This window comes from Cricetulus griseus, chromosome 4 (assembly GCF_003668045.3).
Source record: "Cricetulus griseus strain 17A/GY chromosome 4, alternate assembly CriGri-PICRH-1.0, whole genome shotgun sequence".
Classification (NCBI taxonomy): Eukaryota; Metazoa; Chordata; class Mammalia; order Rodentia; family Cricetidae; genus Cricetulus; species Cricetulus griseus.
In genome coordinates, this window is record NC_048597.1 from 84,692,985 (window position 1) to 84,707,914 (window position 14,930).

Sequence of the window (14,930 nt, forward strand, 5' to 3'; positions counted from 1 at the left end):
GTGCATCTGGGGCTAGCTGGAAAGGTACCCAGTTTCCTATAGCAGATCAAGCAGTTTTATAAAAGAAATTCAATGGAGAATAATGCAGAGGCTCACACACAATGGGGGCAGAGATCGGTTTTTATTAAACTTTTGCTACGCATATATATGTACTCGTGTACAATGAAATGCTCATCTCAATTATCTCTAATTTGATTCCCTTTTAAAATGAGGAATTAATGATCATTTTAAAGGAATCTGTCAAATGGAGGCTGATGCTGAGAAATGTTCCCACTGTTATGGGCTTTTGTTACCAAAAACACTGAGTCTCTTATTACAACTCTTAATAGGGGCAACTTAAATCTGAAGCAATTTTCCTATTTGTTTAAAAAAAAAAACCCAAGTTTTAAAGGAAGAGGCTTGGTGGATTTTGCACTGTTAATACAAAACTGCGACCTTCCAATTAATGTGAGGGACTGAAGAGCATTAAGAAAAACGGGAAAGTTAAACAAAAACTTCTGCATAATTAGTGGGCATGGTTCACAGTGAAGCTCATTAAAAAGTTGATCTCACTGGCAAGAGTGGAATAAAACAGCTTTCTAGAGTACAGCAAAGATACAGGGGAGGGGCAGGGTGGGAAGGGAGGGTGTGGGTGCCGGGCTGGATAAGGGAATAACACAGCAGGTTCCATATAGCCCCCAAGTATAACCACAGTGGACAACAGTTAGCTGAGTGATTTCACCATGACTAGCAAAGAGGATCCTGAGTGTTCCTGACCCAAAGGTGTGCTTGAAAAATGATGTTCAGGATTTAAAATTGCAGCCACTGCAATTCCCACTGTTGTAAAAGCAACTCTGTGAGCAGTGACAGCCACTGAGAGTGAGCACTGGGATAAACAAATTGTTACCTCCCCCAAAGAACCCCAAGGAAACACAATTTCAACATGAATTTTTCAGCATTTTTGTAAAGATTTCGTGCCAATAAGGTTTTCAGTGTTCATGAGTCTCATCTTTAAAATTTCTACATTGTGTTTTTAGAAATTATATACAAATGTTTCTATAAGCCATCAGCAGAATAGCCAGAGGTAAATGTTTGTGTATGTTGCTCGAGGTTGGGGGTGGGGGCTGGGGGTGCTGTGTTGATCAAACCAGGGCCTTGTACATGAAGACAGGCATCATCTACCACTGAGCTGCATCTCCCAAGGTCTCACTGTGCAGTTTTGTATTCTTTCCTGGAACTTCCTATGTAGCCCAAGTGGACCTTGAACCCATGATGCTCTGCCCAGCTCCTGAGAGCTGACCATCATGCCTGGCTGCAGCTCATGTTATTGCCGGTAGGAAGCGCCATTGAAACTAGGTGAGTGAAAATGGCTGGCACCATCCAGCCCCAGCAGTCAGGGGGAGAGTACTGACAGCCATGGCTGGGAGGAAGGACTTGACTTCTACAAACACTGCTGTTCTCACAACTTTAAAATTTGTAAAGAACCCACATGGAAAAGTACAAAGTAAAAGGCAAAAGAAAAGAATCTCTCTTACAAAAGTTGATACTGTTTTTCAGGCTAATTCTTAAATGCATCTATCATTCAAGTTTCCCTGAAATATCAAGAGCCCTTTTTATGGCACACACTAGTGAGTCTATGAGAAGCTGAGATACCCTAAAAGGCACAGAAAATATGTCTCTACTAAACAAATCCTAGAGAAAAAAAAGACAGTTTCTAAGGGTAGGGGTGTCAGGTGTGTTCTTGTGGTCAGTGGATGCACATTTTGCAGGTCCCTACTGGGAACTGATGAAAATGGTGTCTTTCTCCAGGCTGGTCCCTGAGTGGTGTCTAGCTGCCTCAAGCAAGCCCCTTTCTTTGTTGCTATGCCTGTGGATCTTTCCCGAGTCACTGTGGCTTATGACATTCTGTCCAATTAGCTGTCAGCACATTTCCTTTTACCCTCACTGCAATGACCTTACTTCTTCTAAGACCCCATACCATTAACTGGTTCAGTCGGAGCTAAACAAAAAGCCATTCTCAAAGCCCCATTGCTAGGCAATGGGAACCCATTGAACTAAATCTCCAGTGGAAAATACTGCTAAAATACAGATGAGAACAATTATTGCAATTTCACCATAAATTGTTAATTTGGCTGAGACTAATACCTTGTAAAAATTTTCAGGAAAAGTTGAGAATCTACATCTGGAAATAGCAAATCTGAAACTTATGAGTGCTGACATGATGCTCTTTCCCGAATCTGAACTATTTTGGAATTCAAAGTTTCTGAGTGATCAGTTAGTAAAATCTATGCCAACATCCCCAAATCCAAACAACTCCAAACTCTGAATTGCCTTTGGTCCTAAGCATTTCTGATAAGGGATACACAATCTACACAGGCAAAACTTAAGTTAAACTATGAGAATTCATTTCTCATTTCTTTAGAAGCCAGGGTCTCACTTAGTGTAACCTGGCCTCAAATGTGTGTAGCTGAGGGTGGTCCTCCTGCCTTGTCTCCCTTCTGAGTGTTGGGATTACAGGCCCGTTTTCTTGTAGTGCTAAGAAATGAAATTGGGGTTCATGCATGCTAGGCAAGCACCCTACCAACTGTGCTATGTCTCCAACCCCTTCCTGCTGCTTTGAATGTGTGTCTTTTCTAGTACATGTGAAAATGTGACAATTCACATACCGCCAGTGTGCATGCTGGCTACTCGTTCAAGTAATGTGCTTGAATAGTTCACCTCTGCTGAGTGTGACAGGCAGTACGTGTTCTGTGCCTTCACAAGCACGTGCTGTAAGTTCTTTGCTGGTATTTGCTTTGAGAAGCAATGAGTGAGGCCAGTTCTCACCGTGAAATCAGACCAATTTATTGTCTCCAATCCAGGGCTAGCTTAGATTTCAAGCTCTGTATCTTGAACTGAACTAAAACACTTTATCCACAACCATCATGGGAGGAAAAGTTATGATTAAGGAGAAGGCTTTTAAAGACCAACAGAATTCATGAGAAGGGTTCTTATGACTTCTTAGAAAACAAACTGCTCTTAAAAAACAACTTTGATGAGTTAAGTGCAAAATGAATGAGAAACATATGGGTTATATTTCCCTAAAGATGCACGAGAGCTTAAACACTAGAGGGAATGTGTTTGCAAAGTGTGTCTGAGAAGTGTTACAAAATAGATTTCAAAATGCTTGAAAAACAGCCCGAGGTAGCTGGCAAACCTCGGATGGGGTGCAATAATTCATCTACCCCTAACTACATAAGATGCGCGAGTGCTACAGCCCAAGATCTCTGTTATAGACGAGTAGTCATACTGTGGTTAGCTATTCATGTAAGAAATTACTGAAGATATGCTAACTGAGAGACATCTGAAGCATTCAATGTGAAACCGGGCTGTGGAGTGGAGCTTCCATGGTGCCCGGTAGCTAACGGCAACCACACATACAGCCAGGAGAATGAGGCTTAGAAGCCAGTGCAACTGTCGATGAACCATGCCACTTACACAATGCTCAAAATGCAGGTTTTTTTGAAACTCTCGGGATGCTTAGTTTCTTATATAAAGCCTTGCGCTAAAAAACAAGAAACATGCTGGGCGTTGGTGGTGCACGCCTTTAATCCCAGCACTCGGGAGGCAGAGACAGGCGGATCTCTGTGAGTTCGAGTCCAGCCTGGTCTCCAGCGCGAGTGCCAGGATAGGCTCCAAAGCTACACAGAGAAACCCTGTCTCGAAAAACAAAAAACAAACAAACAAACAAAAAACAAGAAGCATATACACCTGCACTCGGATGTAACAAGTGGCAGCAACAGCCCCGGATGCATTTATGTCTCATGGCATCGAGACTCTGCTTCCCCCATCCCTGTCACTAACATAAAAAGCAATAGGATGTGTTACGATAAGTCTTCTAAAAACGTCCTGGTAAAAGAGCCCTGCTGGTAGGGAAGGTGAGCAGTTAAAACCCTCAGAAAGCAGGGAAACTTTCTGGTGAGTAACTTTTGTGTCTGTTTAGCTTTGCTCAGAGTAACCTGAGCTAGGCCAGGTCCCCATCCTCCTGTGTAAGAGCCATGTACTGCAGCAGGTTGCTCTATAGCCTGCCTCCTCTTTTGCAGACAGCTGAGTAGAAATCCGATGACAATAAATGTATCTCAAATACACTCAGCATTGCAAATGTCCTCTTCAGTTCCTCAGGGCTTTGTATTTCTTAACTACTGTCAACCTTAATGAATCAGCTGGGCATCCCAATCCAAAACGCTGCAGAATCAGAAGGCTAGACAAGATGCTACAAGTGGATGCCACCACACCCAGCCTTGTGACAGGGCACAGCCAAAATAAAGGGGTAAAAGGACTGTTGACGGTGAACCACTCCATGGAGGCAATTACCAGGAAAGGTAAGATTAGGGAAGAGATTCTACAGAGGACAAAGTAACTGCTTCCCTGTGTGGGTGCAGTAGGAGCAAGGACTGTGAAGAAAGCTGGAAGCAGCCAGGTAAGTCAGGGGAATCCCTGTTCCTCTGCCTGTTCATTAGAAAGGAAGTGGAGGATGCAAGGTGCAAGAGGACCAGGCAATGCTCGGCTTTCTCAGTTTCTTGATTAACTCCTGCTTTCGATGGGGAAACCACCAGCAATGAACTCTGCTCTGCCCCAACCCACCTCACAACTCCAGGCCACACTGGCCCTCAGCCCTGGACAAGGGTAAAAGGATTAGTGGGGCAAGTGGGACAACTGGGCCCTCCCTGGCCGCTGCTAGTTTGATACCACTTACCTAACTCTTTCCTGTGTACACTTCAGAAGGACAAAACTTCATTTGTGGTCACAGGAAGTTAAAAAAAATAAACAAGTAGAGCCACAGAAGTGTTTCCAGGTACATTCCAAGCTGTAAATATGACCCAGTGCGGCAATGCAGCTATGTGCAAACCCCAGCTTCACACTTGCTCTACCCAGAGCACTTCTGGTAACCAAGTCTTAGCTTCTCTTCTGTGACTTAGATAAAAGTACTGACAAAAGTCACTTCAAGGAGAAAGATTTATTCCAGCTTACAGCTCAAAGGTACAGTCCATCATGGTGGCAAGTAGAGGTGACAAGGGCATCAAGCAACTAGTCACATGGTATCCACAACCAGAAAGCAGAGAGAAGCAGGCCTTCGAGTGCTCTGCTCACTTTCTCCATCTGACACAGCCCAGAATCCCAGCCAGGGAACTTGCAGCCCATAGCTAAGATACATCTTCCCACACCAACTGCCACAATGAAGACAATGTCTCCCACATTCGTAGAGGCTAACCTTAATCTCGATAATTCCTCACAGGTGTGCGTGAGGCTTGTCTCCTAGGTGACTGCAGATCCTGTCAGGATGTCGGTGAACACTAACCATCAGGCAGAATCATAGAGAACCCAGAGAAGTGACACAACACAGTTCACACACCAGAGCTTTACTCCTCCCCATGATTCTCAGCAAAGGAAAAGAGGCCATTAATGTGATACAGATAGGAAGGAATATTGAAAAACAAATGCCAAAGAGGTGCTTGGAGCCCATAATTCTGTACCACAAAGACATGGATAAATTAAATCTCTCACTTAAGAACCCAGGGCAACAGTGGGATATGGCTAGGCTCCAATTACATCTCATTAAAATTAATGAGCAGGGGCTGGAGAGACAGCTCAGCCACTAAGACCCTTGGCTGCTCTTCCAGAGAACCCAGTTTTCAGTTCTCAGCACTAACATGGTGGCTCACAACGATCTGTAACTCTAGTTCCAGGGTATCAGACACCATCTTGTGGCCTCTGCAGGCACTGTATGAATACATAAATGCAGGCAAAACTCTACACATAAAAAAATAGTTTTAAAATTAAATGAGCATATGAAAAGATGCCCAATGTCAGTTGTCATTAGGAACAAGCAAATGACTTACCAAAATGGTGAGATCCAAACAACTGCCACCACCAAATGCTGGCAAGGGCGCGGAGCAAGGGGAAGGTTCACTCTCTGCTAGGACAAATGCAGGATGGCCTTGGCCACACAGGGAGACAGTAGTATAGTTTCTTACAAGATTACACAAAACCCCATGCATGAACAGTGTAATTATGCAAGCATGGTTTGTAGCCATTTTATTCATAATTGCTGAAGTTAGAAGCCACTGAGAAACCATTCAGGAGGTAGTGTATAAACAGGGAAGAGTTACATGTGTAACTACTCCTGGATGACGCACACAAGTCTGAAAAGCTACGAGTTCTCATCCAACTAGACTGAAATCTGAACTACAGAGACAGAAGAGTATGGCTAGAGGACCTGGGAGAAGGTGGGAAGAAGAACAGCAGGGGGCTTGTGGGATTTTCAGGGCAGTGGAATGATTGTCCATATAACAGTTATGGTAGTACACGAATATGCTCTTGTCAAAATCCACAACACGATGCAGACTGAAGTCCATTGCAAGCTATGGACTTTTGTACAAGAGCACTTCTATCACACCAATGCAACATGCTAATGAAGATGGGGGCATTGGTGAGAGAGTATGGGACCTGCAAGAACCATTTCTGCTCCTGTTTTCCTAAAGTTCTCTAAAAAATAAAGTCTGATAATTCAGGAAATAGTTTTTGGAGTGTCATCAAATAAGGCTCATGATCTGGAAAATTCACTGTACAGAACATCCATTATATAATAGTATAACATAAATATTTATTAAAATAATTAATTGGAAAACTACACACATTACCACATCAACCTTAAAATTATTAGCATATTGCACAGAAAACAAAATACCAAGTTGCCAATATAAGAGTTCATGAGAAAAGGTCATTGCCAGCTAGTGAGGGGTATGTTGTTCCCAAAGTAGCACACATCACTACATATCAAAGCTAAGCCACATGAGAAGCCACCAACAGTCAACTCTCTAGAAATTTATTACTACATCACAACTTACATACAAACACAACAAAGCTTGAGACTAGCAAACAGTAGTGTGAAAAGTGAGAGGAAACAACATTTAACAGATACAACTTAGAAACCTCTTTTTAGGTGAATTAGTTTTAAATACTGGATGGCAAACACTGGAACAAAACACTCTAGCAGCACACCTACAAACCATTCTGACATGTAGGGGTCCCACTAGACACTGTGTCCACAGAGAGGCGGCCAAGGACAATGCTTAACTGCCATGCAGCCACATGAACAAGAGTGTTTTCCTAATGTACTTAGGTTCTCAGAGGGTGGACAGAGAAACTGCTCGTCTCCAAAATGTTTAATACCATCATGTGGATTTGTATTTGCATAACTCTGAGAAGCTAGGAGAGGGTGGTCTATGTGTGAATCTGTTCCGTGGGATGAAATACATTCAAATAAAGAGGCTGGCCACATAAGGGAAAAAGCAACTTCCACCCTTCACATAGTGTCATTTGGAGAATATGGCTTTGCCAGAGGAAGAATGGCAAACTGTGTTTAAAAACAAAATTCAAGTTTAGCTGGGTATGTGGCACATGCCTTTAATCCCAGTACTCAGGAGGCAGAGGCAGGTGGATCTCTGTGAGTCCAAGGCCAGCCTGGTCTATATTATGGTTCCAGGACAGCCAGGGCTAATGGCAAGACCCTCCCTCAAAATAAAAAATAAATTAATAATAATAATATAACTTTCAAAAGTCTAGTTTAAAAACTTGAAGTTAACAGGAGGAGGCCAGAGCAGCAGAGAAGGTGGTGCCTGGAAAAACAGACCTACAGAGATCGGGACTGAATGCCTGAGGCTCTTGGCTCCCTCCTGAGGGCAGGTATGCATGCTCAGCTCACTGAGTACAGGAAGAGAGAGCCTGCTTTTTGTTCACCCATTCAAGGCAGAAGTCCCTGCAGTAATCCCCCATTTGTGGTGCCAAACGTACCAACCCCATACTACTAGTGATACGCCAATATTCAGGTTTTAGTTTTTGTTTTTAGTTTTCTCAAGGTCTGAGAAAAGCAAAGCAAAAATGATTTCGTCGGTCGCATCATCTTAATATGTGTTTATCAACAAGGCACCTAAATATCATTAAAACTAGAGTTTTCAGAGGAAAAAAAACTAGTAAAAATTCAAGGAATTACTACTAAATAAATATGTAAAACTATATTACCATACAGATTTAATTTTTTAAATCCTCAGTTTCTGCATTAAGAAACAATATTAAAAGCAAATGATCCAAAAGTTAAATAAATAAGTATGAAAAGCCTAAATTAAAAGTATAAATAAGTAAACATGTAGTAATTAAAACAAAGTAGACAAACTACAAAATAATTAGTGAGAATTAAACTCATGAGGTTTTCCTGATATGTCCCTCAACTTTGTCCTACTTGCTTCTGTTGTGACGAACTCCAAGAGTCACATACATATTATATGCATCACAAATTTAAAATATTATAATTCAAAGCATTAAGAAACAAAACAAAGATACAAAAAAGTTGGAGTATTCCTGCTTCTTTCTCATACCTAGAATTAAATGAGCTTTTCTTGGGAGAGGCCAAGTTCCACCTAATATTTTTATCTCAAAGCACAGGGCATTCCATAGTGTGAAGATATTTAATAACAGTGGAAATATACTATTATGAAAAAAAAGACTGAAGAAGACTGCACTATGGAGGCCAAAGCTGAACCCACCATGCAAATGCCTTGTCTAGCTCTTCACTTCCATCTCAAGTGGGGGCAGGAGGAAGTCAACTGGTCTACTCTTGAGCAGGTTCGGCACCCTGCAGTGTATCCAAGGAAGGAAGACTCATGAACCAGATACCTAAGACCTATGGAGACAATGATCCCACAGAGCCATGACACACAGGAGAAATGAGCAGCAGTGAATACTGGGAACTGGCCTTGCATGTACTGTTCTGGACGGCTGCTCATCTTAGAGCCCAGGCACTTGCCAGCCTTCTGGGTACTGGCTCCACTACTCCTCCACTCTTTGAGCTCTCTGGAAGTTAAACAGCTAAGTGAGTAAACTGTCACACAGGTGCTCCTGTGAGGCCCATGGCAGGGTGCCCGGCAGAGTCTGAGTCAAAGCTCCCTGTGTCTGGGTCACCACTGAAAGGGCTGTGATATGATGTCACTGAGTTTCCAAGCTGGGTAACAAAAGGCTGCAGCTTCCCAAGCCATGTGTCTTGGACATTTCACCAATATTAATTTACTTTCCTTAAAAGAACAAATTATGGAAACAAAATATTTACAGAAAACACATCGCATGTGTACATCTTACCATATTGCACGTGTAACAGTGGCATGGAAAAATAAAGATGGGTGCATTAGAATAGATCTTCAATAGCTCTATACTGTTTAAAACGTCTCGTTTTAAAACCAGTCAAAGGTCAAAAAGGAGAGAGGAAAACCTTTTTGTATATTCCCTTCCTCAAACACATCGATCACTGTGTCTCTGTTCATGATAAATTCCTGTTTTCGAAGCAGAGGCCAGGAGTGACAGTTACTGAAGAGAATGCCAAGTCAGAGCTTAACTGTCTGACACAGCTACACAAGCCTGTAGGCAGACAGTGAACAGAGGAGTGTGCCCAGGGAGGGACTGTCTATAGAGTGCCTGTGAAACAGCTACACACACACTGGTTACTGGTCTGCGGCTCCTAATCTCCTGCTTTCAAAGCAGTGAGAACCAACCCACTTCTACTGTGATAACACATCTGCTTTACAAGTCAAAAGCCAACGAAGCAATCCCCACTCTGGGCTGGGCAACAGGTCTCCTGCAGCCAGGACAGTGTGTGGGAGATATCTGGAGGGACCTCTTCCAGAGCCTTCCAAGGGCTTAAGACATGCAAAGCCTCACCATCTGCTGACAGCAAAATGAGAAAGGAGGCTGCAGGAAGCCCAGCTGACTCTCCTAAGGCGGCTGCAGCAGAACACCACCTACCCTGGGATAGACGCACAACTGCATGCAGAATTTCCAGGAAGAATTCAGAAAAATTAGGTTTATGCAAGGATAAGTAATGAAAGATCCAGAAAAGGTCTACCAAGCCATAGTGTTGCAGAGAAGTTGTTTGTTTTTGTTTGTTTGTTTGTTTGTTTTTAAGTACAACACTATTAGATGGTGATGGTTTGCAAGATAATTCATGTGGGATTATTTTTTGTTTGTTTGTTTGTTTGTTTGTTGAGATATGGCCTTGCTATGCCACACAGGCCAGCTTCGGACTGTGTGTGTGTGTGTGTGTGTGTGTGTGTGTGTGTGTGTGTGTGTGTGTGTTTGCGCGCACGCGCGCGCGCGCCTGGGGAGGTGGAAGGCAGAGGATATGCCTTCCTTACTCGTTCATCATTTGGAGGGCATTTGGGTTGTATCCATTTCCTAGCAATCCTCCTGCCTTAGCCTCCCACACTAGTTGCTTATTTTAAATGTTTATAAATCATCTTGGGGTGGGGCCTCAAGTCCCAGCTACTCAGGAAGCTGAGACAGGGAGATTGCCTGAGCCCAAGAGCTGAGACCAGCTCAGGCAACCACGTAAGACCCTTCCTCAAAATAAATAGGTAAATGCAAGTTTGCTTATAAGTTTCTCGTTCTAAATTTTATAAGAATTAGTTCCATTACAATAAAATCATGTCTTTTGATTTGAAATTTTATAATAGGTGTCCAGAATAACGAGGGCAATTATAGAAATCAAATAACGCCAGAAGTTCAAAGAGTCAGATGTATGGTCCCTAAAAAGGACACAATGCGTTTACAGGTTTGACTAAGGAAAGAGGTCAAATATGTTCATCAACATACTACGAGTTTTTGTTTTTTTTTTTAAAGTGCCTGTAAGATGTATATGGTTTAAAAGCAGACTTGAGACTCAGGACTTCAGGATATTGTCACAGACACACTATGGATTGCCTGATGGTCCAAAGGGACGGGCATAATTAATTACAGAGAACTAACACGAGGGCCCAGGGCTTGTGACTAGATCTGCAGCTCCCTTTCTGAAAGCCTTCTCACTCTCTAACTATGTGTCTAATGAGCATGTTCCCATCTCTATTCTAATTGCATTGAATACACAAGTTCTTAGAAGGAAAACTTTCTACTCTTTTAAATGAGTATTATTCAGTTAGGATACTGTTCTGCTAAATAAGCTGTCTGAGAACCATAAGAGATTTTATTTGTGGGACTGGGGAGATGGCTCAGCTGTTAGGAGCACTGAGTGGTCTTGAGGAGGACCTGGGTTCTGTTCCCAGCATCCCTATGGTGACTCACAACTGCCTGCAACTGCAATTCCAGGGATCCAATGCCCTCTTCTGGCCTCCTTGGGAACTACAACGCATGTGATCTACAGACATACATACATGTGGGCAAAATACTTGTATACCGAAAGGGAGAAAAATGTTTGTTTTGCATTAGCCTAGAGACTAGACTTGTTTAGAACTTATCTTAAACACTAAAGTCAAATTTAACAAAAAAAAAAAAAAGCAATTAGTGTCGGAAAGTTCGAAAAGAAAAACAATAGCTAAGAAAAACAATGGCTGTATTGATTCGAACACATTGAAAGAAAAGTGAGCACTCCCAACAGGAGGATGAAGGTGTGCTGCTAACAAAGATTCTTCCCATCTTCCCAAGTGAAGTATGAGAGGCACTAGCAAAAGAAGACTATATACCAGGGGGAAACAGATCACAGACCACTCCTGGATAGACATAAGCCAGCAGCTAACAGTGGAACTGGCAGAGAAGAGGAGAGAAAATTCTAACTACAGATTAGACTCTAACAGTATTAAATTCTACAGATTTAAAATCCATTATTTCCTTGAGAACTTACTATCATTCTCAAAATGACAATTAATGAATTTGACAGAAACCGAGTTTTGCTGCTAAAAAGTGTGTGTGCATGTGTGTGTGTGTGTGTGTGTGTGTGTGTGTGTGTGTGTGTGTGTGTGGTGTGGTTTGTGGTCAGACAGCAAAGCATTGGGGGAAACAATGTATGCAAATGAGAGTAGAAACTGCCAAAGCTCTGTAAGCAAGGCCCTGCAACACAGTCCCACCCACTGGCTTGCGTGTTCTGTGACTTGAGAAGGAGGATTGTCAGTGTGAAGCCAGCAGACTATGAGTGTCTCATTTCTCAGCTGTGTTTCTCTGTAGCTCTAGATGTTTTTGTTTTGCTTTGGCCTTTAAGTGAAATTTTCTCTGATTAAAAATTCCAGATTTTTTTTAAATTTAAGGAATTTCTTCACATTTTATAGACAAAAATACCACAAATGAAAGAGCTGGCAGAAATCACGCAGATCCAAACTCAACCATCCACTTCTCGTACTTCTCCAAGTCTGCGGCAGAGACTGACTTGGCAATTTTCTTCAACGCCAGCTCAAAGTCCCCTCTGGTGACAGGCATCTGCAGCTCCTCTTTGGACAGGGCCCTGATCTCTTCTGGACTCAGGCCGCTGATTCGCCGTCTCATTGCCATCAAAGATGCGTCCCTGGAATCAGGCAGGGCAGTCAGTAGCCACACCTGCATGTGCTCTCAGCACTTCTAGCTATTACAAAGTTATGACAAACATCCTACGGGCTAGTTACGTGTGCTCTTATGATACCACTCAGAAGTTCACACTTCATCCTAATGTTTCCAAAGAGAATAAAAACCATGCAAGAGCTTGGGAGATGGCTCTGTTGGAATAGTGCAGCCTATGTAAGCCGAGGACCAGGAGTTCGATTCCCACCCACCCCCCAAAACGCTGGGTACATCGCCACATGCTTGTAATCCTCGTGCTTGGAAGGTAGAAACAGAAACACCTTCAGGTTTACTAGTATTTTTTACTAGAGACTCTGAAAACTATATTGGGCTTGAGGTCTTTGGACTCAGACACACCTGGAAAACACTAGCAGAAAACATGAGAAAAACAGAGGCCAAAGCTTTCAGAGAAAGCTGCTGAGACCAACTGTGCAGACTTCTCCATATAAGAACTAAAAATTCTCTTTATCGGGTGATGTCTCTAAAAGTTATGAAGTCCCTAAAATGAAAGGGAAAGAAAAGAAAAATGTGTGTTTCTTCTACCAATGAAACTGATCAACTTCATTCACCCACATGTGGTCCACATTTGCCCAATAAAGCTATACAATATTGCTTCCATCCGTATAGCTGGGCTCCAGCCTAAAGTTAATCAGCCAGAGGCTGCTCAGCTATTGTTGCCAAGTAAGACACAACGTTCCTAGAACAATCCAAACTCTAAGTGAGGAAAGGGGATAGAGCTCACTGGTAGAGCACTTGCCTACCACATGCAAGCCCCTGTGTCTGCTGCCAAGAACCATAAGAAAAGAAGCCCAAAACCCTAAGTGAGAGTCTGTAATCCTAGCATTCCTGAGACGGAGGCAGGGGGACTATGAATTTACAGTCTGGGCAACAGAGGATCTGGTATCAAGAGCAAAAAAGAAAAAAAAAAAAAAAGCAAAAATGATCATACTATGTACTTGTCTAACAGCCAATGAAGGTTTGTCTTAAGGGAAAAACTTCTGTATAATAATTCCATGTATGGCCGGGCATTGGTGGCACACGCCTTTAATCCCAGCACTCAGGAGGCAGAGGCAGGCAGATCTCTGTGAGTTCGAGGCCAGCCTTGTCTACAGAGCAAGTGCCAGGATAGGCTCCAAAGCTACACAGAGAAACCCTGTCTCAAAAACCAAAAACAATAAAAATTAAAAAAAAAATAATTTCGTGTATGTATGTTTTCAGGGCTGCCCATTTGGCACTGGATAACTAATTGGTGTGCTCCTCTCTGGGGAAGATTATTTCTCCTGCTCTTAGTATTCTTTAGTTGCCTACAGTTGCTTGTCTAGGGTTGAGGCCTCCTGAGCTTGGCCATCTCCATGTCAGCATGTCTACTTTGTACGGTTCATGTTTAGGCAGTCATTGGTGGAAGAAAAGAGAAAGGAGAATGATATAATTTTATTGTATCCTCAAAACAATAAATATTTTTAAAAGAAAGTAAAGCTAGTTGAAAAGAAGGAACAAGTACAGCAGTAGGAAAGCACATCAAGGAAACGGGGCTGGGGCTGCTCCACGGACCTTAAGGCTAGTCACCCTACAAAACTAAAACCAACGTCTGAGTCACCGGTCACAAAGACACACCTGCACACGTTAGTTATGTCGGCACCGGAATAGCCCTCAATCTTGTCAGCAATGTCCTCCAGGCGTATGTCAGGATCCAGCTCCACCTCCCGAAGGCTGATCTTCAGAAGCTCAGCTCTTCCTTTTGCTGTCAGAAGATGAAATGTCTTGTTAAATCTACAGACCATTTTGCTGAGGAATCCCATCTAAAATCCAGGCACAGAGAGCAACGTCAAGAAGAGTCAAAGACGGCAAGTGCCCCAGTGCCTCTGACTTGCCTGCCAGTGCAGCAGCATTCTACTTTCTATATGTGGTCACTGAAAACAGAACTGATTCCATTCTCCTTGTAGATGCAAGGCCTGCTCTGAGAACCAAAGATAAGATAAACACTGTATTCAAACGCCAGAACACTTCTAAGTAAAAACACCTGGGGTGTGGGCACTGGGCACTGGAGGGACAGCTCTGCAGTCAAGAGCACTGGCTGCTCTTGCAGAGGACCTGGGTTCAGTTCCCAGAAACCACATGGGGCTCACATCATCTGTAACTCCACTTCCAGGAGATCTGACACCATATTCTGGCCTCCATAGGCACTGCATGCTTATGGCATAATACATGCTGGCAAGATACCTATCCACATAAAATTAACTTTAAAATTGGAATATCATTTGGCCCACTTTATCAAATGAGACCGGATGGAGTATACCTCCTATAAGTAACTCAGCTCACATGTGAGGATGATAGATTTATAGAATTCTCATCAGTGGTTCAGAAAAATTCCTAAGACTCAGCAGTGAGCACAAATGGCTCAGTAGTGACATTTCTACTTAGTCCAGAGCCACTTGCTGCCGGCATAGCTTCCTCCCAGTGCCAGTATGGATTGGACTCTCTACTGAGTGACTTGGATTTCACAGCTGCAGTCTGTGGCAGACCTGCCTGAACAAGACACTATAACAGACCATAACAGGTTTTCCTTG

General features: G+C 42.9%; 1 protein-coding gene across 5 annotated transcripts in view; it reads right to left on the reverse strand.

Annotated features, from left to right (window-relative positions):
* Positions 1 to 6,602: 6,602 nt before the first annotated feature.
* Katnal1 (katanin catalytic subunit A1 like 1) overlaps positions 6,603 to 14,930 on the reverse strand; it is a 58,943-nt gene continuing 50,615 nt past the window's right edge. For all 5 annotated transcript variants that reach the window (XM_027413713.2, XM_027413712.2, XM_027413714.2 and 2 more), the window contains exons 10-11: positions 13,978 to 14,104; positions 6,603 to 12,331 (exon numbers count right to left, since the gene is read on the reverse strand). In XM_027413713.2, the coding sequence (XP_027269514.1) occupies positions 12,133 to 12,331; positions 13,978 to 14,104 (326 nt within the window). In that variant the 3' untranslated portion in view covers positions 6,603 to 12,132. The remainder of the gene's footprint in view (positions 12,332 to 13,977; positions 14,105 to 14,930) is intronic.